Raw genomic sequence first — 23993 nt, 5'->3', positions numbered from 1 at the left:
ACTAAAGCACAACCCAGCTATTTGTGACAACATGATCAATAGCTGCCATAACCTAAATCTGCCTTTAAATAAACGAGTACAGTGATTTGGCAGCAACAGGGGAAAATGAAGTCACACAGTAAAATGAATCACAAAACAAGCCATTAAACAGTAAATATATACAAAACACTACAAATGGTGGGGCGCATTAATAAATCTTAAGCTTTATAGCAAAATAAATCATGAGTTGTGAACGTGAATTCCTTCCTTTCACTTTCAGACCATGTTATAACTATTTTCAGTGATGACTGTATCAAAATCTAGCTTATATTTAAAAATGTTTAATGCATATATATATATATATGGTATAGGGGAGCTCAGAAGGGTCATGTGCAAATATAGTGACCTTGCTTGACCTTTAAAAGATTTCAAAGTCAAGAAACTACATGTAAAATGCATACTTGTATAGGTATATAAAAAAAAAAAAAAAAAAAAAAAAAAGGTTCAAACTAAGATTCTACTGAAATGTACACTATGCAGATTTACTTTTTCACTGAGGATTTGTAACTGGTCTTAGAATTTATTTTACATCAAGATGCAAATTAAAGCTTTAATGGGAGAACTGAACCGATTAAAAATTTGATTTTTCTTTAGAATGATACCAAATTAAAATTCAGAAACACATTTCAAACTTAATAGTCAATGACTGTTTATCTATCATGTCTTATACTACAAGGCGGCACATTAATTGTGACCAGAGACAAGACAGAGTCAAGTAGTTTGGTAAAATATATATTTTATTTTATTCTTCATACAAAGCAAAAGTATGAATGTTGAGTATTTAATTATCTAGAAACATCCGTTCCATTTTCTCTTTTATGGTGTAAAATTAATTTTTGATACCACAAAATACTTGGTTTACATGTCTTCCTCATCATTTGTACATAAAGATCATTTCTAGTCTATGTATTTGTGTTATACTCCGAGTAAGACAAACATTTCTAACATCTGGATATCTCTATGAGGTTGAATAAAACTCAACCATTAAACAGATGCATCAGCACACACTGCCTGACCGTGAGCAAAGATATGAAACGTTGCTCATACCAACTTTTGACAGATCAGAATTCATATGCAGTTCACATGTAATCAGTGAGGGACAAACTTTACCCAGAAAATGCCTGAGCAATAAAGCTCCTCTTCAACATCCCGGGACAGTTGTTTCTGAACCCAAAATCTCAATTGCACTGGTAAAAATCGCAGGAGGCCCATGGGTGAGCATTTGATGACAATTTGCTTGACCCTATTTCACTGCCATCATCCAACTGATTTGCTTTTAAATGCAATGTGAATGCAAGAAATAAGCTTTGATGATTTGATTACAGTTCACATTGTTACTCTTTTGCCTCCTCAGAACATTTGATTACTTGATGAATTGAATAAAGTAGGGAAAATGCCCTGGGAAATGTACCTTAATTCAGACTAGAAGGCCAACAAGAATCGTACGGCTGTGTCTTCACAGCTGATAAATATTACAATCTCCTCTCTAAATGAAAGGAAGTTGGCTTAGCACAGGACTGGTCCGAGGCACAGCATGTTGCATCAGTGAGCTGATACAGAACTTTTTCATTATGTTTTTTTCTTTTTCTTTAAATGCATCCATCCAAAAACAAACAATTAGATAAACACTTCCCTCTGCATTTCATTTTCCAGTATATTAAACGGGTGATAAAGGCGAAGATTCAGTACATTCGTAATGCTATATTCTGCCTTAAAACCTCCCTGTGACCTCACCCCTTCAATTCTGCCCCAGGAACAGCATCTTAGCATGATGTTGGCATAAAAAGTGACATGTTGGCTCCATGCACCCTTCAGACTCTACACCTTGTGAGCTGATCCTGAATCAGGTGCTCTGAGTGAACAGTAACCAGAGCTGCATGAAGCCCAGTCATTCATCTTGCCTTCGAGACCGCCGCCATCTCAGTGGTCACAGGATGAATTTCACAGATAAAGAGCGACCGACTGTCTTCCGTGCTTTCAAGTAGAAACATAGACAAAAGCACAGAAAGGCTTGCATGAGAAAAAGATGAACAATGAGGCATCTCGATTCAAGCTCGTTAAAATTTGGCAAGAAGAAGAGAACTGAGATGTGGCGGAAAACGCGTTTTGATGGGGTGAATGAGAAACGCTACTCCTTCACGCTAGGGGTTTTATATTCTAGTATGAGTAAAGCTTCTTCATAAACATAGGGGCCTGCCATCTATGAGGCTTATATGTCATCATTTGGCTCTTGCTTTTTAAACAAATCCAGTTCCTTTCAATGCTATCTTGACCTTTGAACCTTTCAGACAGGACAGCAGGCCGTTTCTGAGGTGGGAGAAAAGCTAATCGATCAGTTCAGATATGTTACGCGATTAGCATAATGTCGACATGCTGCCTTGCTGTTGTCTGAGATACGATTGAGCCATCGGCAGATTGGTCATTCATTACAGGAAAGGCCAGCGTTCGACTCTAAACATGAGTGACACTGTAAGTAGCAATTAGGGCTATTGAACGTCATGCTATTGAGTAAAGAAACACATCGGATCAGCTCTGTTGCTTATCGGCCGAATGTAGAAGGCCAATATGGAGTGTAATGAAACACGAAATGTGGTCAGAGAGTGAAATATAGTCCATTCCCAAAGATACACATCACTAGACAAGTAGAACTGTATAAAGTCGCTGTTGGTTTGTAAATGCACAATACCCGTAACAAACTTTTTTGTCTGTCTTTGAATTTCGGAAGCACCATTAAATTAATTGTGAATGGAAATACGCACAGCAAATCAAAAATGTGGAATGTCGGTGGTGAGACTAGAGTTGGGCCGGACGTTATGTACAGTATGTTTAGGCAGCTTAGTGAATTAATTGCTTAGAAATTAAAAATAAATTATTATAAAATAGATTTCTGTACATTTTACATATACATAGCAATCATCTCAATGTCTTTTTGCCATTTCAAATACACAGAAAAAGAAAGAAAACAATGAGTCTTCCATTCACGGTTAATCCCAACCAAAGTTATGCCCAGTCATCTGGTAGAACTTCATGTTGAAAGGCCTGTAGAAGTCTCTAAGTCTCTGCACGACCTCAGGGTGAATGTTTGGATGGGTCCGGCCTTTGGTTTTACCAAGGCAATGGGGCTTGCTGCTGCCCTCTGCCTTTTTGAGACAAGGGAAGCCCTTGGTCTGGTTGAAGTAGAAGTGTTTGTCAGTGATGATCCTCTTGAGCCCCAAGAAGTCCTGCACGCGGCCTAGCTCTCCGGCCGGGTCACTGATCAGCCGCTCTCCACTCACGAACAGGATCTGGCTCATGGGGAAGAACTGCAGCCAGTTGTCCAGGTGTTTGGCGTAGATGCCGATCTGAATGGCGCTCCACGAGGTGTCGATCAACCCTGTAGTCCTGTTTTTGAACGTCAGGCTCTCAAAAGTAGGAATGTCAGGCTTCTTGGACAGTGTCTGTGTGTAGTCAGAGATGGCTCGAGTGACAGGGTCCCGGACCACCACGATCACCTTGGTGTCGCGGGACATAGCATAGATCCGGGCCGGAGCCTCGCGGGTCACAAAGTAGCTTGGTGTTTTCTCCATGGTGATCTGGCCATCAAGAGTCTTAGGCATTAGGTCCCTATGGAGAAAGAGAGAGAAACGAAATGGGATAAAGATGGAGGTTTAATGAAAACAAAACTTTTCATAATGCAATCAAACAGATGGAGCATGTGGCACTCCTCAATCAATGAGCTGATTTCAAGGCCTTGATTCTGGGTTAAATGTGATTTGCATCGGTTGCGAAACAAAACATGCATACTATGACACAGATGCATAAACCATGTTAAATGGCATGGCTGCTACTTTAGAGTAAGGGTTTTCTAATGAAATACAGAAGCATTGGAGAAGTGTTATTTGCTCCTTTGTTTCCTAAAAATCATGCCTAGATCAACCAATATTGCATTTTTCAAGTCTGTTCATACAGACTACTACATAAAAACATATGCATTATGAATATTGAGTATTGACAATTAGTATTATAATCATATATAATGTTAGTATATGATTATAATTAGTATTATAATCATCATTACATTAATAGACATAACATTATAAAGTTTATTTTAGAACTCCCAATATTCAACAATTAATGTTTATGCTTCATTATTTTAACGTCCAAATATATATAGCGGATTCTGAATATGATTCCAATAATGTTCCAAAGTATGACCTCAACAAGGGTCTTACACTACTGACCACCCAAATCTAAACAAAGACTTATACTTCAAAGAGGCCGACACAAATGACCACACTTAGCAAAGGCCTTCAAAACATATGTGGATTCCACATGAAAGTTGTTCAGCCTTGTTTAAAGACAGCGATCCGCTTTAAGGCAGTTACAGGGTGAAATGGATAGGGTATGTACAGGACCGCAATCAAGGGACATTTTTAAATGAAAAGTGAACACGCATGTTAACGCCAAGCAAGCTTTGGTTTCACAACTCTGTCCAATCAGGAAGAGTGGATTATGGTGGAAGAGGTGATAACAGAGGACGTTGATGGACACATGGGGGCATGGATCCCATTTCATTGGCACACACGCTTAGAAACTTTGACGTGTTAAAAAGTGCGGAAACACATCTGAAGAAAGTTTAGCTTCTGCTGACTGAAAATTTCAAGGCATTGAAGATGATATATAATGACAAATCAACCAAAGAAAATAACAGAACACCAAATTTAAGGGATGGAGATAAGTATAGATAACATAGTGTGAATTTCAACCATGCTCAGACGTCAACAGACCTAGAATGAGCCTCCTTGGGGTATCAGTGGGCAAACAGATAAAGCTCTTGTTGGCCTGTTGTCTCTGGAGTATCGAGCCTTGTTGTTCGCACCAGGGCTAATTTACTGCCGCATTGTGAAGTGCGCTGTCAGCGTCTGGTGTAATCCTGCTTTGCGTATTTACACCCTGCGGAAACGGGGCTACGGGCAATTCAAGAGTCTGCAAACAATTTGTTGAAGGATATCACACACACACACTTCAGTGGATCAGTTTATTCCAACTCTCCAAACAGTCTTCAGTAAAAGCCAGACTATTTTTACCACTGGTGTTCTCTAGTTAGAGGTGAGAGCCCCTCAGCACCAAAGCAGTGAGAGGTGTTATCATAAACAAAACCAATGGAGAGTGTTTCAATGCGGACATAAATTTCAAAACTATATACCAGGTGCTGCTGTAGACCTAGATTTTTGCTGCACTTTGCTATTTTTTTTTATTATTATTATTATTTTTTTGCTATACAGCAACTGCAGTGCACTAACTCTCTGCACTAAAGGATTTTTCAAGATCACACAGCTGAAACTATGTGTGAAAAAATCCCCATTTTGCAATTGAAAATCAGGCAGCGCTGGATTCAGAAAGCGAGAACAGCCTAAGGCTGCAGGAGGTAACGTGTTGATTTATTTGATGGAAAACTGTTGGCAGATTTGTGTGGTTACATGGCTTCTCTAAAGAGCTGGCCACAGATCCAATTATGATTATATCAGTTTGATTACTGCTCTGTCAGAACACTGGAGTGAGAGTTTGAGGGAAAGAACACAAGGGGAAAAAATCCTCATTAATCCCTGTGAAATGAAAACAGATTATGTTAGAGCCTTTTTATGCAGTGACGCACTCTCGTACCATCATCTGCACGGTTTAACTGTTTATCTCTAGTCTGGAAGAAATATAAATGTGTTGGCTTACTAATATTTAGCCTCTTAGTGTGTGGTTTTAGAAAAAAAAAGGATATTTACTAACTATTGCACAATAGGAGCAAACCATTTGTATGTGTGCATGTGTGGTGCTAATGAGGTGAAGAGATAATGCAGGCTTTTACAGTTAAATGAACCACCCACACCTACTGTGCTGGTGAGTATAGAAACACACACACACACACACACACACACACACAAACTGCAGATACAAAACACAGATATATCCCTCTATATAAAGGATTAAAATTGCTAATAGAAAAACAAGGGAAAATGAATGGATGAAAGGATAGATAGATGGATAGATTACAAGACACTAAAAAACGTAAAAGCCTCCAACGATTCTCTCACCTCACTTCTTTTACTTTGGCAGAGGGCAAAAGAAAAGTTAGGGAGGGAGGAAAGGGGTTGAGGAAGACAAGTAGGCATGCTCTCGGAAAAACAATAGCCTTTCTTGCCGGTTTTGATTTATGAGGTGCTTCTTTTTAGACATTCCGTCAGCACACAGGCAAAGCTTTGACACCGGGGCCCTCTTTTTTTCCCCTCTTTTCTTTGAAAACCGAGCATTGTCCTTCAATGATCTGAAAGCGCAAGGGCCGTGGAGAGGCCATAGAGAAAAGGGGGAGGGTGTCCATTGAAGGATGAGTGGAAAACACTTCTCCAGCTCTCTCAGGGCTGGGCGAGAGGAGGCTGTGGAGAGCTCTTTTAGCCGAACGTGTGCCTCGCCGGCATACAGGCGCACGCTGCCACTGGAGCAGGTAAAGATACTCTGTGTATTAATTATTAAAATGGGGATTAGAAAGTGGATATGAGTGCTCGAAATGATTCTACTGATAAAAAGGGTCACTCCTCTCAAATGATAAGGCAAGGTCAAAGACTGCCCTCGCCTCTTGGGTTTTCTGTCGTAATTCATTCATAATTCTGCCCATTATCATAGCTGTTCTGGATCAACTCTGGATGTGTGTTTAGTGCACCTTGTTTAAACTGGAGAGAACATCAGAAAGTTAACTTTTTTTTCACTCCAATATATTTTACTCCATGACCCTGAGGGGCATGTTGAAAGGCTTTCTATCCAGTAGAGATAAATCAACAAAGGAGAAAATGACAGACCAAAGCACAACAGAGAACAAAAGACACAGAAGGGAGTTTTTATAACAATGTTTTTGTCCTCTGTCGAATTTGTTTTATTAAGAAGAGCATGTTTTGCTTGAGATAGAAACAGTAGCCCCCAATCTTGCTTTATCTATGATCTCAATGCTTTCAAGTGACAAGGATTATAGTATATCTGTCTTTCAACTCGGGCATTATTATGGTTATATTCATGCCAGCTGATTGGGACTAGAAGCATGTTTTATATCTACCGCTTTGAGTCTTGGAGGGATCATAGAAACACAGACATATCTGCACTTTGTTTCTGAAGAGCAAGTCAAAACAGACACAACTTTGGAACACCTGTGTGTGTGTGTCTTTGACAGACATCTCCTAAGCATAAGAACTCACCGCTGCTGCAGTAGCGGCAAGCTGAAGAGCTGTCTGAGTAAACTGCAGTGCAATAAAGTCTCAGCAGTCAAATAAACTTAAATTAATTGCCAATGAGTTTAACAGCTCAGCTGCTTGGGCTTGGTACACTAGTAAGATAAAGAGCAGAGCAGCAGAACAGTTATGTGAAATGGCAGTCCTTGTTCCAGAATGGTAGTTTGAGAGTTTGCCTGTGCATGAGAGTGAAAGTGTGTCATAATCATTAAGTGCTCGTTCACTCATAAATTAATGTTTTCATCATTGATTCTCCATCATTTTGTCTCAAAGTTTTATATGACTATATATGTGTAAATTGTATGTGCATATGTATATATATATATATATATATATATATATATATATATATATATATATATATATACTTTAATAAAATCTGTTAAATAAAATCATTTGATAATACTATATAATAAATGAAAAATAACAAATAACAAAAGATTTGAAACTCATTTTAGTGAGTAAATAAAATAATAATAAAAAATAGTCTTCTACATCTGCAACCAGTGGTTCACACACTATAGCCTCGGTTCCATAATCAGACTATTGATTACAGTGTCTGAGTGACACTTCACCCTACCAAAAGGCTGGCACTTTTACCCCTTGCACTTTAGACTGTCAGAAATGGAGGATGGAAATACACAGATGTGACATTCATGCATGAAAAAGACGATGGCCAATACTAGAAACAGAGGGCTTGTTCAGGAGAAAGTCCGCTGCCACGTCATGTACGGGTGAGAGTGAGCTGATAAGCGACCGTCTCTCTCTGGGCTAAATCATTTAAAGTTCTAGTTTGAAGCATGACTTCAAGTGACCACTTCTTTACTGTCTGGAAAGCCTGCCGGGACGGAGGCCGTGTGGCTACATCTGGTAAATCCAGGCACCTCCCATGCCGCTCCATACAGACAATATTTTCTGCTCTTTGTCGTCATAGAGACCTTAGCTAGGCTGTAGTTTTGAAATACACCCCGCAGAGTCTGGAGCCTTGACAATATATTTAACCGCAGAGCAAAACTGCAGCCGTAAATCTATGGAGGAAAGCTGGATTTTATAGCACAAGCACCAGGAGAATGGTAATGGGGTGGCGAGGGGAGAAAAGAAAGAGAAAAATAGCGAGTGACAGAGCCAGGATGAGCATGTGTGCAGCAGCTTTAAGTTACCGCTGTATTTTGAAAGGTACGCAGCCACTTAGAGCCTCCTGACGGTTGGTTTCCTGAGTGAGAATTGCCAGAGATCTCCTCTTAACCTGCAAAGCTGGAGCCAAGACAGTATATTGTAATAGCATGAGTGTTTTATGAATATCCCAAATTCTAATGGCTATATTTTACCTTGCATAACCTTTCTCGTTTCACGTCTAGCTCTTCCTCGGGTTTCTCCTCAGCCTCTGATCTTTGCCATGCAACCCTGGCGTGAACATAAAGAGGTGTAAACGGCCATCTACGTCGGGCCCGTCTAAGGTGTTGGTGTGTCTAAGCTTCAGTTTCTGACATTCTCGCTGATGGATCTCGTCACTGGATCTGCATCCGATGGACGGAGAAAGCCTCTCTCACGTGGTTCGACTGCTCTCATTGATAAATAATGAAAGAACAGAGAAGGATTGTAGACACTTCCGACCTGCCTTCCTCTGAAAATAGACACACTCTTCCTTTAGAGTCGTCTCTAAAGAGGGTTATACCTTAATGCTGATCTAGTTTCTCATTAAATTATTATTGCTGAGCTAGCAGCCAGACTCAGGCTTTCTGAAAACTACTTTATCTGTGTCTTAAGGGCTAAAAACATCTGCTTGAAACTGTGAACGGTTGGCCCCTCAACACTAAAGAGAAACATTGAGTTGTTTAATCTGTATATTTTCTCTCTCAGAGCAGGGGGCTTTGGTTTTGGGATCAAGACTGGTCTGCTTTAGGGTGTCAAGGGCAGAAAAATATATTTAGGTCTCCCTGTAGTGCTGTATATAGAAAGACATTGGACATAAAGTGAGTATCGTGAGAGAGGGTATCTACTCAGCAATCATACTGAGGTCTAGGCTTGACTTGTGCCAACCACAATTTCAGGCCCATTTTCTTTCTTCTTTTCTTTCCCTCTCTCACTCTCAAACTCATTTGAAACCACAGCAGCCTCTGAGAAGGACAGAACACACATAAATCACTGAGACCTCGGTAGCATGTACTTAAGATCTGTTTGTAGGGCTGGCAACTTTGACTCTATTGGAGAGGTGCTTCTGTTTAAAAAAGTAAGTAGGATGAATTTGTCACTGCTCATCTGACCCACCTGACCATTGTGGTCTCTGAATATGTCTATTTTTGACTTTTTTTTGTGTGTGTGTCTTTTGTCTGAAAATTAAAGGTCTGATAAATTAACATTTTAACATTTTGCATACTATGCCCTGTAAAAAGTGAGGTTTTGGACAAAATCAGCACAAATCATTATTTTGTACATAAATGACTTTGCACTGATAAAAAAACAACACATTTTATAAAAGTTTTAATTCAGAACATACTAGAACAAAAGTACTAGAACTATGTTTTGATGTTTACGATTAAGGTACGTCGACCCAAAAATGCGTAAAAAATAAATAAATAAAAAATAAAAATTGGCTCATATTTAATCCAGTAGGCATTGCAGGCATTTAAAATCATTATTACCTGTCCTTGACAATCGCAAGCTAATTTATTAGCAAAAATAAATGATTTATGCTGATAGTAACCAAAATTCAGTTTTGTCTAGGGTATTTCCAAACATTTAGGTGGTAAATGGATAACCTGAAAAGGTAAATAAAAAGTAAATTAAATAAAAAAATCAGTTTGTTGAATGCAACTCTATAAAAAAAAAAAAAAAAAAAAAAATTATATATATATATATATATATATATATATATATATATATATATATATATATATATACACACACACTTCATTATAACAAATCGCCCAATGCATATAATTTTGTATCCTATATTAAGTATTGACTGCCCCATGTTCACTCGCAGTAATTCCACAAACAATAGCCTTTCCATTGAATCTACTTGAGTTATTAGCAGTGATCAAGCCAGTACCCCAGTGTTTATCTTGCTCTTGCTAATCCGCAGTGATAAGCTTGTTTACTTTGGGTGTTTGTAGAGGGTTTTAACGGACTCAGTCCCACACTTCATTTACATTCCCACTGAGTGACACAACGAGTCTCTAGACTGTTAGCGGTGTTTAGTGTAACTAGACTTGATGAGATTTTAACTTGTTTACTAAGGCTATTAGCAAAGCTACAAAGCCAGTGTGCAGTTTTGCTTTGAGTCTAAATGTTGCCTTGTATTTTTTTACACATACTATTGACGCTGGAAAGTAAAATAGTTCTGCTGGCATGTCAAAACGATCATCTCATCGGACAGTAGGATATCTCGCTAGATTGTTGTAAAATTGGCAACAAGATTTTCAAGATTTCAATAAATTTTTCAATGTTCAAAGCCATCACACTCAAACACAAGAACACACATGCATGCACGTATTACATCCTGTTTTGCTTGGCACAAGATCTGCTCCAGCTGAGGAGCTTTTGAAGACAGGTGAGCTTTAAAGAGCTGGGAATTTCCTCCAAGTCTGTCAACTGGTTACATCAGAGGCTTCCAGCACAGCTGCACTACTTTGACGCTGCAGGATAATGGTTTGCAAATTCTTCCAGACTAGTATTCTTCATTGTTTACCCATAAGTAGCTAAATTAAGTGGTGATAGCACCAGAAATGACAATTAAACTACAGGTATAAGACAAGACGACTAACAAGAGTGTACAGATCTCTCCTAAGGCAACTCCACAAATGTATTTTTGGCGGGTAGCCTAGCTACAGTCCACTTTGGTATATCAGCACCAGTTGAAGACAGTGTAACTGGCATGAAACACAAAGAGATCACTGTCAAATGCTTCTGCTGAAAGTAATCAGCCGAGTGCGGATGTCACAGGTGTAATTTGATTTCAGGGGTTGCTATTTCAGCAGGCATGTTGATGTATTGCGAGTACGATGACAAATGTTTTTGCTTTCCTTTCTCTCTGCTGTCCGTGTTCCAGAAGGCCTTACGGCCTCACAAGAAACAAGATCTGAAGTCTTGGTGCCAAGAGGACAAGCCATTCAACCACATAATGCAGATTTGAAGAGACATTTGAGAAATGGGCTATGAAACCAAGAAAAAGCAGTCAACTAATAACGTGCTAGCTTGGTTTGTTTTCAAGTCTTTTCATTCCTGATATGACTTCAGCTAATGATATTCCTATTGGTTGCTGAAGTGAAAACATACAGTACTACAGAGTATGCATGCAATTAAGTATGCACTAATATTTAAATTCTGACTCGTGTATAATTGTACTTATTGTCATGTTATAGCTAATAAGTAAAAAAGGGCAATTTTAAAATTCCATTCTGAAACAAAAAAAAAAAGGCACCACAGCATTATAATGGATTTTTAGCTGTATTGTAAATTATAATATAAATGAACTTATGCAAATAATTTAAGTGTATTAAATATTTTATTAACTGTTAAAAGCATTTTTTTACAAGTTAATCTAAACTTAAAAATAAGGAACAACAGGGAAAATGAACATGCACTTATATATTAAAAATAGTGGGACATAAACAATTCAATATCTATTTATTGTGCATCATTAAATGCAATGAAACATTATATACAATATAATATATAATATGAGACTATGAAGTAGAAAGTAACAGAGTAAATCTGTGCATTATTGACAATGTAAAAAAGTAAAATTCTCACTATAAAAAAAGATGACATACAGACTTGTCATATGTTCTTACTTATTTTCTAATGGCTGGTTCTTTTCCTAGAAGAGCAAGAAAGAAAGAAAACAATGCAAAAAGCTAAAAAGAGAAAGTGAGAGGACAAAAGTGGTGACAGTTCCTGGGCTACAGGGAGACACTGGCTTTGTTGCCCTGGAGCTCAGCTCATGCTGTGCTCCTCTGGGCACATCAGCAGTGTGTGTGTGTGTGTGTGTGTGTTCCTTTAATTATCTGCTCTTTTCTCGCTGGGGTTAATGGAAACCTCAGGGGGTCTCTACTTCTCCCTGATCCTCTGCTTTTCACTTTCTTCACAGATAGACAGACAGTCACACACACGCACAAACAAACATTGTGCCTCTAAAAAAATAATCTGCAGTCAGCAGTTATATAGTATCACTTCAAGCTTCTTCTCACTTCTCACTGCTTCTGCTAATAATCCTCCTTAGGGCGTCAAACTTTCAGAAAATGAACTCTGATGATCACACACTTGGGAGGAGACAGACCTGGAAGGAGAAATGGGCCAACAATTACCGGACCGCGTGCTGAAGCCCCCAGGCTCCTGTAAATGCTGTTTATTTAGCTATAATGAATGAGCATTTACTTGTTGAAGAAAGAGAGCATTATTCTAACATCCGACATCCAAATTATCGCCTCGTTTAAAAAGAGCCCAATTCACTGCAAGCTCAGAGGGAGGGTCCGTACACAACAGGCCACTGAAATGTGAAAAAAGGTGGAAGGGGCTGGGTTTTATCTTGCATATTTGCATATAGCTGGTTTTAAACGGTCCAATCAACCAGAGAGAGTTTATACGTAAATTATTTCCCAATAATAGGAAGAAAAAAGTTGAATGATCAGTTATAAACAATACCTCATCTTCTGTTTGTCACTGGTTGCATATGCTGGGTGTTTGAATGTGTGTATGAGAGATAATATTCCAGTAGGAAGGTTAGAAACACGAGCTTTTGACATCAAGTTCCTGTCTGGCTTTATTTTATCCTCCAACAGGAGGTTCCTGCTGAGGGCGGCCATGTTATTTTGCTTTTCTCTGGAGGAGACTGTAGTTTCTCAATGGCAGACCACCACAGTGGGCCTCTACTGTCCGCCTCTCCCCATGCCATCCCTTTTACAATTAGCCGGTGGTAATTTGGCGAATGAAAGCCCCTTTCTCTAGACTAAGACCCTCCTTGCTTGGTCTACCCCACTGGTAAACCCATGCCAGCTCAAGTAGGGGCCCACTTTCTCTCTGACCAATGTGCCCGGTTGGGGGTGGCCTTATGTGGGCACTGAGGCCTACAAAAGCCCCGCCTCTGATGGGGGAACTAGAGCTCGATGTGGGGCCTGACTCTAATATGAGATACAAGGAGAGAAGACACGTACGAGAGGGTCTTTATCTATGTTCTTCTACAATTACACATCATATATAAGTCAAAATGTGAGGTTTAGCAGAAAAAAACAAAGAGGAGATGGAGAAGATAAGATGGAACGAGATTCTCTTCTCAGAAGTGTGAGAGATGAGTTCCACAAGAGGAGAAAGCAGAAACAGAGCTGAGATTGAACACAAAAGCAGAGTAATCCTTTGGTCTAAAGGATGCTGAGCAGTTTTGCCAACACTAAAGCATCATTTGGAGGCAGTCCTTTGAATGTCCTCAGTCAGCTCTGCTCAGGCTTTCAATAGAGGATGTCAACCTGCTGACTGCTGAATGGATGACCGGTCAAGGTTCAGATCCAGCTGAGTAGAGGAAGTCTATTCGACTATGAGACCGAACTGCTTTCATGGATGCTGCTCCTTAATCCTAACCTGGGATCAGTTTATAGTTTTAAATTACACCAATTACCAAAGTGACTGAAGGCAAAGTATCTCAATCAAAAAAGAAAGTACTGAACCAATATATATATATATATATATATATATATATATTAGGGGTGTAACGATACGCGTATTCGTATTGAACCGTTCGGTACGACGCTTTCGGTTCGGTACGCGGTACGCATTATGTATACCGAACGGTTCGTTGGAGTAATTAATTATATTTGGAAAAAAAAAAAAAAGAGAGAGATAGAAATATAATGATATGCGTTCAACAAGGTAGCCCAATAACCCAAACAACGTAACAGGCAACGCCCCTGACACTCCCGAAGAAGAAAAAAACACCATCTTATATGTTTATGTTAGGCTACTCAGCAGGCGCTCGCTCACTCAGTACGCGCTGAAGGCTCGTTGCAAAATAGCCAATGCGTTTAACAGACTAGAAATAAAAAGATCCCCCAATAACCAACAGGTCTGGTGTTTGGGTGCACTTTGGATTCCCTTTAAGCTATAATGGTGATGGCAAGAGAGTGGTGGATAAAAAAACAACGGTATGTCGCATCTGCAACATGACAGGGTACACCAGCGGGAATACAAATCTTATATTTCTGGTCTGTTAAATGCATTAGACATTTTGCAACGAGCCTTCAGCGCGTGCTGAGTGAGCGAGCGCCTTAGGGGCCGTTCACATATCGCTCCTAAAAACGCATGGAAAACGCTAAGCGCGTCTTTCTCCTGAGGCGTCTGTCTTTGCTAAGCAACAATGACGTGCTCTCTCCATGAGACGCGGAAATTTCAGCGAAGGATAAATGGATTTGCAGCTCTAAAAATCGCTTGCAGTAGCTCTGCTACTAAATTTATTTCAAAATTGCAATCCATATACAACTATGATCAGCTGTTCCTTCATCTTGGCTGAGCTCTCAACCTTGTTACGGGAAAGGATGAAGCTGATTGGTTGGTTCTTGTCACATGACCCGCGGTGCGCTTGCGGCATTCTGAAAAGTTGAGATGTTTTTACATTTTGCTGTATCTAAAACGTATCGAACCGAACCGAACCGAACCGTGACATCAGTGTATTGTATCGAACCGAACCGTGAATTTTGTGAACCGTTACACCCCTAATATATATATATATATATATATATATATATATATATATATATATATATATATATATATATATATATATATATATATATATATATATATATATATATATATATATACTGTAAACATTTCCATTTAATTCCCATCAATTTTGGAGTTTAATAACTAAATGTGTGTTTTCAGGCAGGAGGAGGGCATGATCGGGTCTCACCTGCAGTGCAGATGGTCTTTACAGAGACAACGTTGCTCAACTGATTCACAGATAACTCAAGCCACAAAGACCTTTGACCCAACACTACACAGAGCCCGGCACAGCGTAAACTAATCAATACATGTAGTCCCAAAGAGTCTTAGCTATCTGTGCGAGTGTGGGTACGTTGCTTTTAGAAATGTCACCAACTCCCTGAATCCATCAGAGCAGTCACCAAATCAAGTTATTACTTTCAGTGATAAAATATTTAAATAAAATATACTAACAATAATAAAGCAATATAATATCATATGTCCTGATGTTCATTTTTAAATTACTATTTACTTTTATTTTGTAATGTGCCAAATTAGAAGCTTCCCTGTATAACTTACAACAATAGTTGAAACTTTTTCATATGTGGCCCCTGCTTTGTACAAGCGGGGAGGAGGGGGTTACTGGCCCCAGTGTCCGTATGGGTCACCTACATGATTGTTTGAACACCCCATGGAGTGTGGGTACAAAAGCAGAGGCATCCATCCAAAACTAGCCATTCCATGGATGGAAGTGCTTATCTGGACAAGGTGGCAGGGGGGTTACAGCCCTCCAAGCACTTCAGAACTTTCAAGTGACATGCTTTCAAGAGCGTTCTCTGGTCCGATGGCGGAACGGGATTTTTTGCGGAGCACTTCCCTCTTTCGGAACAATGCTCCGCTTGTCCCTTTGTTGGCCTGCGGTTACAGACCGTGTTGTTTAATGGCTGCTATTCAGAAAACACACCCTTAATCTCAGGATGGAGTCGGGGATTGCATTGTGCTACTAGATACCTGACATTCAAACACTCGCTGGAGAAAGATACACAGACTAAAAGTAACCAGATGAGTATCTGTTTACAGTATGGTTGAAAACCAGCAAGGAGGAGTCGACTAAAAAACTGCTCTGGCAGAGTTGAAAATTATGTAATATTAAGTCAAACGCAGCACCAGGGCCTCCACAACGTTTGCCGTTCCAGCTGGGACCCTGACTGTCTGGGTGGGTGTGTGGGATTTTTGAGAAGCCAACTCAACTGCTTATTAAATCATCAGAGTCTCCGCGAAAAAGCAGCAAAACCAGCAGAGATTTTGCAAGGTCTCACAAATCAGAAATGTAGTTGAAACTGAAAACTGCGAAAGGAGAATTGCCAAAGTTATTACTCAACAATTCAATCCACTACGACTTAAGCTATTCACTGTAATATCTCTAACAAATAAACTGGCAGTTGTTATAAACTTTACATTGACCAGACATTCTTGGGAGAAGATCATAACAAAATGTGAAGTGCCTGCAGATAATGTTTGAATGTCTATGAATCATACACCAGACTTACAGTATCTAAAACAGCCTGAACAGGTCTAACCAGTACTGAGGAACAAAAGATCATCTGCCATATTTCTTTCTATAGCTCACTGTAGCACAAAAAGGTTAATCACTACTTTCTGATAAACAGAGTTAACAGATCCACAGTAAAACACCTTATTAAAAATGACTTGCATGCTTTCCATGCGCTGGGATTATTTAAAAATGCATCGTTTCTGCACTATGAACTCTTCCATTACACAGAAAATCACTTTTACTGAATATGGGACACTCTTAAAACTTAAGATTTAGAGTCATTTTCAGTCCTGAGAGAGAAATTAAAAAAAAAAAAAATACTTTGGCCATTCCACTTCTTTAAAAAGACAAGAAGGGACCAAACGGTCATGTCAGCACAGAGGGTTTACACACTCTCCAATGCCGTTTTAGACCAGGTCACACAGAGACGTCGGAGAAATAAAAGAGAGAGAGAGAAGTAAGAGCAAAAGAAAAAAAAAAAGTCTGTATTTGTTTGTGCCCCGTATCTTCAAACCAAACAGCAGTGGCCAGATATAGAATTTCGCTGTAGCATCGAATGTCCAACTCAAACCAGCTGCGATGGCATGTGAATCCTGTAAAACTTGAGACAGAAAACTCTCTCATAAGAGTAGAAAACAAGCATTATACCCTTCAACGCCCAGTGTTTTCATCTACTGGATTTGTACATGTAATTTATCTGGTGTTTACTCGACAGAGTTACTTTCAATCAACTATGTAACTTGGGAAAGGATCTGCTCTTCATTTGGAGCATTTTCCTTTTTTAATATGAAGGACAATTTTGAATAAAAAGACATTTTAGAGGAAATCCCTGGTTTTACATCCCACATCCACTAACCAGACAACTTCACTTTTTCCAGAAAGAAAAAAAAAAAGTTACTTGATTTGAAAAAAAATAAAATAAAAAATAAAACCCTGCCCTGGTGATTTTAAAAATAAATTGTTTCAGGTTTCTTTTCAGTACAACTCTAATTGAAATAAATTAAATTCCATTTAACACTTCTGGCGGTTTTCTCATTATATGTGTGTGTTTTAAAAGATAGGATAATCCAAGTGATCAATTAATTTAATTTAGCAAATGAAGGACATGTAAGAATCTGAACAATTTTTGAACAATCTTGACTGATTTTGCTGTACAAGCCTAAATTTGCATTAGGCTGAAGTGAGGCCCCAACATTTAAATAATTAATCAAATAAATCTTTGTTTTTTTTTCTTCTTTCTCAACATCCATGAATATAACTCCCTTTTCATCTAAGCTGGACTACCGAGCATTCACTACAACGCCCATTCTTTCGCCCGTCCTGTTTTTTGTTATAGGGGCCCTGATACGTCGCATATATTTAAAAGCACTGGGCTTTCACCCCCTCAAACCTTTGCAAATCTGTTTAGAGAGACAGGCGTGCAGTCCAGTACTGTTTTATCAACTTAGTGAGTGTTTCTTTCCGCTCTGTGTCTGGGGTAAGCAGAGACAGACTCTGGGGCAAAAAGGAAGGAAAAAAAAAAAACATCCCCCTTTCTTTCTTCAGCTTCATTTCATACAAGCTATGCATTTGTTTCAATACATTTTACAGTACAACATTAATAATGTTAACAAATAGTTTCATCAAAATGTCATCACATTTAAATACTGCAACACAGGCCTTTAAGTAGGCTAACTAAAAAAAATCCTGTGCTGAGTGCTGAGCTAAACTTATATTCAAGACATTATAAACACATATAGTACAATTTTCACAAGCTTCTAATTTTATTGGTCCCATTATGTTTACTAATTACTTTCATGTATGATTATTATTATCCATTTAGTCTATTTCTCTTGATTAAGAGACCGAAAATTAAGGTCAGTCACACTTCTGAAATGCTCGCATCATTGTCATCCAACTTTATGAATCGACAGTAATTTCTGTCATTTCTACTTTTTTTTCTCTTATCATGTTGCATTCGTGTTTAAGATAATTGTAGAGTAAAACTGAGGTATGTGCCAAAAAGGAATAAAAAATAAATAAAAATGCAGAACGTATATTTTACAAGTTTTAAAAGTGAGCGCTAAAGCAGAGGTCCGTTAACCTGCAATGATCAGTGTGTCCAACAGAGACCACTGCGTCATCTGCGGTCGGACACGAGTCACCTCCGAAGATATTACAATCACAAAAAAACTGTGTCATTGCCGACCTATTGTGTTTATTTGAATTATATCCCTCTGAATTAATGTGTATTCGTAGCACTGTGCTCGCTCAACTATTCAGCGCCGAGTCTGATAGCTGGACAGTAGCAGGAACAGCGATACCAAAGTAAATGTTTAAACTGGAATCTGAAAACGACCGCTTCTACAACTACGCGTTTCTAGACTGAATGGAAACCATACAGAACATGCCATTTACATAATAATAATTACATTTGTTTGCCTAGAAAGGTTTGAGATCGAGCCAAAGGGTAAAATTACATAATGAATGACAGATAACACAAAAAAGACCAATGCATGAGGGAAGACAAGGTTCGCTCTTGAAAAAAAAGAAAAAGAAAGAAAAGAGTTAAAAACTGGCTATAAAATTGTGTTATTTTATAACACAGTGCTTATTAAAAAAAAAAAAAAAAAAAAAAAAAAAAAAACGCAGCAGTCAAACTATTAAAGCACAGATAAATTATTAATTAAAAAGGGAGTAGCCTAGCTGAATTCAAAAGCAGTGTAGACTACATTATATTTTCCGTGTTCTCTCATTTTGAATATATCGTAGGCGTATTTCTTACTGTATAAAAATAATTTTAAAAAAGTTGCAGGAGTCCATTCATTCCAATTAAAGCTTAAATTTACGATTAATTTACGATCTTACAACTGTGAATTTTAGGGTAGTAGGCTATTAATTAAACTCAAAGTGGTCGTAAAAGTACAACGAAGTTATTCGTTAGTCAATATGAATTAGGCTATTATGTAAATGTGGCAATTAAACGCGTAAAATTTAAGTCGGGATTAAATTTACAATTTAACTATCGTTGAAAAGAATTCCAACACATTGTTAAACTTCTGAGGATCAAACTAATTAAACATTAAATTAAAAATATTTAAATAATAAATATATAAAAAAAAAAAAAGCTATTTTGGAAAGGGTAGGATCTACTTCATTTTAGAACAATATAGGCGAACAGAAGTAGGCTACATGATGTGTAAATTAGCATATTTATTATTAACGTTCTTACCTGTACCAGTCCATTCCGTTGTCATAGTTACGGTCGAAGAAGTGAGGTTCGGCTCCGACCGCGCGAATATCTGGATGCACGCGCAGAAACTCCAGCAGCGCGCGCGTTCCGCCCTTTTTCACCCCGATGATGATCGCCTGAGGCAGCTTCTTACTGCCCGAGCCGTTGGAGAAACTCGACAGCGGAGAAACTCTCCTGCCGTCGTCCCACTCCTCAGCCCGGTCCGCGTCCGCTTCATCTTTAGAGAAGTCTCTGGGAGCTCTCCGGATCGAGGGCTCGTCATAATCTGACTCTACCTCCGTCCACGAGCTCTGCGGTCTGGACAGGAGCTTGGACATCATCAGGTCCGGCCGGCCACTTTCTGCCTCGGCATGTTTCCCGAGGAAATCCGTCTCCTTCGCTCGGTTGTTATTATTATTGTCCACAACTAAACTTGGTGGCATAGTGGCACAGTAGCCCACGCAGGAGTACAGCATGTAGACCCAGAGGAGCAGCATAACGAAGAGGAGCCCGAGTTTCTTCTTCACGGGACTGACAGAGAGTGCGTAAAAATGGTGACAGAACAGGCTATATTCCATAAGCCCTGTGCATGCAGACCATCACACTCCAGCTGGACATATTGACAAGTGACATCAGGTACAGTTCTGTCCAGGTCGAATCCCCTCCTCAGGAGTCTTTAAAAGCCATTGGAGTGCACAATAAAATCCTCAGACGTGAAATAACCCAAAGTATTTCATTTCAAACCCAAAGTGAACGGGACGTCTTGGAATGCGAGTTCAGTCAGCTGTTCTTGCTCATATCTGCGGGAGGAAACGAGAAAACTATCGAGACCGACCGGTGCACTTGATCCCCAGCCGCAGAAGCTGCTCCCGGCCGCATCCTCGAGTGTCTGAGCGCTTTCCAGAGAGAAGACCTTATACAGCGTTGATGCGTTTGATTGACAACAGGGCCAGCCTACCGCTGAGCGCTCATTTTAATAAAGGCGGGGCTGTTTCAAGACGCCTGCCAATCAGAGAGCAATATAGGCGGGAATTTTAGACAAGGCACTTGGTCGCAGATGCGATTAAACGCTCTTATTGGATAGAGAACCATCGGAATCCTTTTATAACGTTTTCTGGGAGTTTCCAAAGTGTTACAAATTTAACGCAGCTGAACGGTATAGAAAAGAATCAGGATTTGGGAAGTTCAGCAAAGTTCTCGTAGAAACTATAAGCCTAGTATATTTAATAAATCTCAGCATACAAATATTTGTATAGAAGCACATTCACTTCTAGCCAACTCAAAGTAATGAATGGCCGTTAATAGCCTAAACTAAGTCAGTTTTTAAGAGTAGCCTATTATTCTGGATTAAGCAAACGTAAAATGAACAATGTTGAATTTTCTTTTCATTTTAAGTGCAATGTTCATTTATAGCTATCCATAAGTCCGAAATAGCTGAAGAATCGGAGGACATCTACACAAACGTGCAATGCAATAAGAAAATCTGCTATACTCAGTCGCATTTTGTCAGAAAATCAGAAATTTAAAAGGCACGGTAAATCTTTATATACATAAAGACGTGTCAACTAATGAAAGCAGAAAAAAAATAATATATACATATATTCCCCAAAAAATAATAATTAAAAAGTTTTAAAAAGTAAATTTCTCGATCCATATTTTTTTTTTTTATGATTTTTTTAAAATCCCTGAATAAACAATACAACCTCATTAAACTAGCAAATTATTTTACCATATTATTGTTTTATAATTTATTAGGTAGGCTATTTTTATTGTCTTTTTTTTTTGGCAAATATATATTTAAGAAGTTCAAAGAATATATATATACTTTAAAACCACTTTTAAATCCGAAAGTTGTTCTTCGCTGCAGTACATATTTTTCAGTCATGCTGATAGAGTTTTTGTGCAGTTTTGAAAAACAAAACAAGCGGCTCTTCAGCTCGCTATTATAAACATGACGCTTATTATTTACACTGCCTAAAAAGTGAAAAAGAAGCACTTTGCGCAGTCCCACATCCTCTGGCCAATGCATTTCCATGACTTGTTCTGATTATTGGATAAATACATTGTACAACATTTCTAGCTGATTAATTATTTCGAACATAAATAGAAACATTAATCATTATCTTATAAGAAACACGGACCTCAGAATTACAGATTTTTGTAATTAAGTTTATGGGACTTCGGGAAGCCTGCACTTCATACTTCACTCTCATGACCAACTATACATACGAGACACATATTAAACATTATAAATAGACTAATAGCGTTGTTCATTCAAGTTTCTAAAAAGCGTTAGTAACTTCATCAAATCGAGTCAATATTTCACATTTTGTTTGAAACATTTGAAAAAATCTTTTTTGAATCAAGCAAAGTCTAATTTACGACTTAGGCCCTGCATGGACATTAATTAATTTATTTAGAAGTAAAGAAATATATCCAATTTATTTATAAAATATATTCAATATCTTCTCAGAGAAAAGAGGGGGGTCAGAAGAAAAAAAAAGTATATATATATATATATATATATATATATATATATATATATATATATATATATATATATATATATATATATATATATATATATAATCTTTTTTGTATAGTGATTCACCATAAATGTAAGTGCCAACAAAATACTAAAATTATAGTTGATTTTATGATAAGTAAATATTGATAGCCTGAATGCACTGTAAGTTGCTTTGGATAAAAGAGTCGGCTAAATGCATACATTTAATTTAATTTAAGTCTCCAAAAATTGTAAACAATAGCACCCTGCTAGTATCACCAGTCATATGCTTCTTTCAAAATGCCTACCCTGAATCTCACTGGATAAAAGTTTCTGCCTAAATGTGCATAAATTTATATCAGATGAAACAAATGACAAAAAGTTCCCTCCAAAACATACTCAATGATGAAAGAAAAGCAACATTTTAAAAAATCAGCACAGATCTTTTTATGTTACAATGTATTATTTTTACATCATTATTGACTCTGGCACAGATCTTCGACTCTTGTCACCTTTCACCACTATAAAGTACTGTATGAACTAGACCACATTTCTGAGACTGATGTCACTGTGCGGGTTCAAAAATAAGTGACTCCCTTAAGGCAAATATATGTGTGCGAGTTTAAAGAAGTTTAGGGAATACTTTGCCCAAGAAACATTCGTCCACCTCATGACTGATTTCAAGCAAGTGGCGAGTATGTATAAATCAGTTTCTAAAGCCTTTTGCTATACTGTTTTCCTTACACACTTTGTGCCAGGAATATTTGATGCACTGCTGCTCGACGTCTGCCAGAATTGTTTGTCATCCTGCCTAACATGCTTATACGGCAGTTAAAGAGCATTTTAGAAAAATACTGTTTATAGCCGTCACTCAGCGTTGAGAGTCCAGAAAGATTTATTCTTAATTGTAATCGGGGTTTGTTTATAAACTAAACCAAGTAAACATTTGCTTTAACAACCATAACTGAAATCATCCTGCATTTCAGTGTAAGATTTCAAAGCATTTCGTTGCCTGTAAATGAAAAGAGAGGAGAAATCCACCTGTTGCTGTTGTAACAAATCAAGGTCTTGGAGGCTGTTAAAACTGTAATGAGAATCCAAGCTGGATGAGAAAAAAAAAAAAAAAAATGCAGAGAGCCAAAGATCATTATGGGAAATGTGCTCACCTCCTCAGGGTTCACAGCTCATAATGAATGAACGCACTGTGAGAAACTCGCTCCGTGACACTCAGTCAAACAATATTTTTCCTGAGAAGAGGATTACTCCATTTATGATGCATTCGTCAAGCCTGACCTGATAAAGGAGGGAAAAAGGCACTTAAACGGGAAAAGCAAGCAATTTCCACATGCAGCACTTGTAAACTGATGCATATGACCATAGCAATACCCTATAAAAGAGTGCAGGACGTCCCATCCAATGCTCTTGTACTGGAAGGTCTGTGCCCTTCGTCCCACACAGGCTGTCCACCACAAAAACCCTACAGAGCGGAAGCTGTAAAAATCATGGTGGGAGAGTCGACGGACCCCAGGAGGGCTGGAACTGCTATTTAATCTATTGACATGTTGGGAACAGCTGTTTCTCCCCCTCCATGCCTTCACTGCCTCTCTGATGTGAAAGGCACTGGCTGCATCCAGAGCAGATCTTTACGAGGGGTGGAATGCCTCGCCCTTCCGCCCTGACTAAAGCTCAGCATACAGTATATGTGGGCATCTAATGGAGGTGCTGAGAGAAGTGGAACCA

General features: G+C 38.5%; 1 protein-coding gene across 1 annotated transcript; it reads right to left on the bottom strand.

Annotated features, from left to right (window-relative positions):
- Nucleotides 1-758: 758 nt before the first annotated feature.
- Nucleotides 759-20664, bottom strand: LOC113078281 (heparan sulfate glucosamine 3-O-sulfotransferase 3B1-like). The gene is made up of 2 exons (XM_026250607.1): nt 19748-20664; nt 759-3642 (listed from the first exon to the last, which is right to left on the bottom strand). Exons 1-2 carry the CDS (start codon nt 20323-20325, stop codon nt 3024-3026), a joined length of 1197 nt encoding a protein of 398 aa, XP_026106392.1. The 5' UTR covers nt 20326-20664; the 3' UTR covers nt 759-3023.
- Between the last annotated feature and the right edge of the window lie 3329 nt (nt 20665-23993).

The sequence above is a fragment of the Carassius auratus genome, unplaced genomic scaffold, assembly GCF_003368295.1.
Source record: "Carassius auratus strain Wakin unplaced genomic scaffold, ASM336829v1 scaf_tig00025094, whole genome shotgun sequence".
In the NCBI taxonomy this organism is placed as follows: Eukaryota; Metazoa; Chordata; class Actinopteri; order Cypriniformes; family Cyprinidae; genus Carassius; species Carassius auratus.
Note: the sequence above shows the minus strand (reverse complement) of the source record. Positions and strands in the feature narration are given on the sequence as shown.

Excerpts from the sequence above, each read along its gene's own strand:
- LOC113078281 (XM_026250607.1), bottom strand. The coding sequence starts at position 20,325 with ATGGAATATAGCCTGTTCTGTCACCATTTTTACGCACTCTCTGTCAGT. Across the intron at positions 3,643-19,747 it reads AACGGAATGGACTGGTACAG|GGACCTAATGCCTAAGACTC; the intron begins GTAAGAACGTTA and ends CTTTCTCCATAG.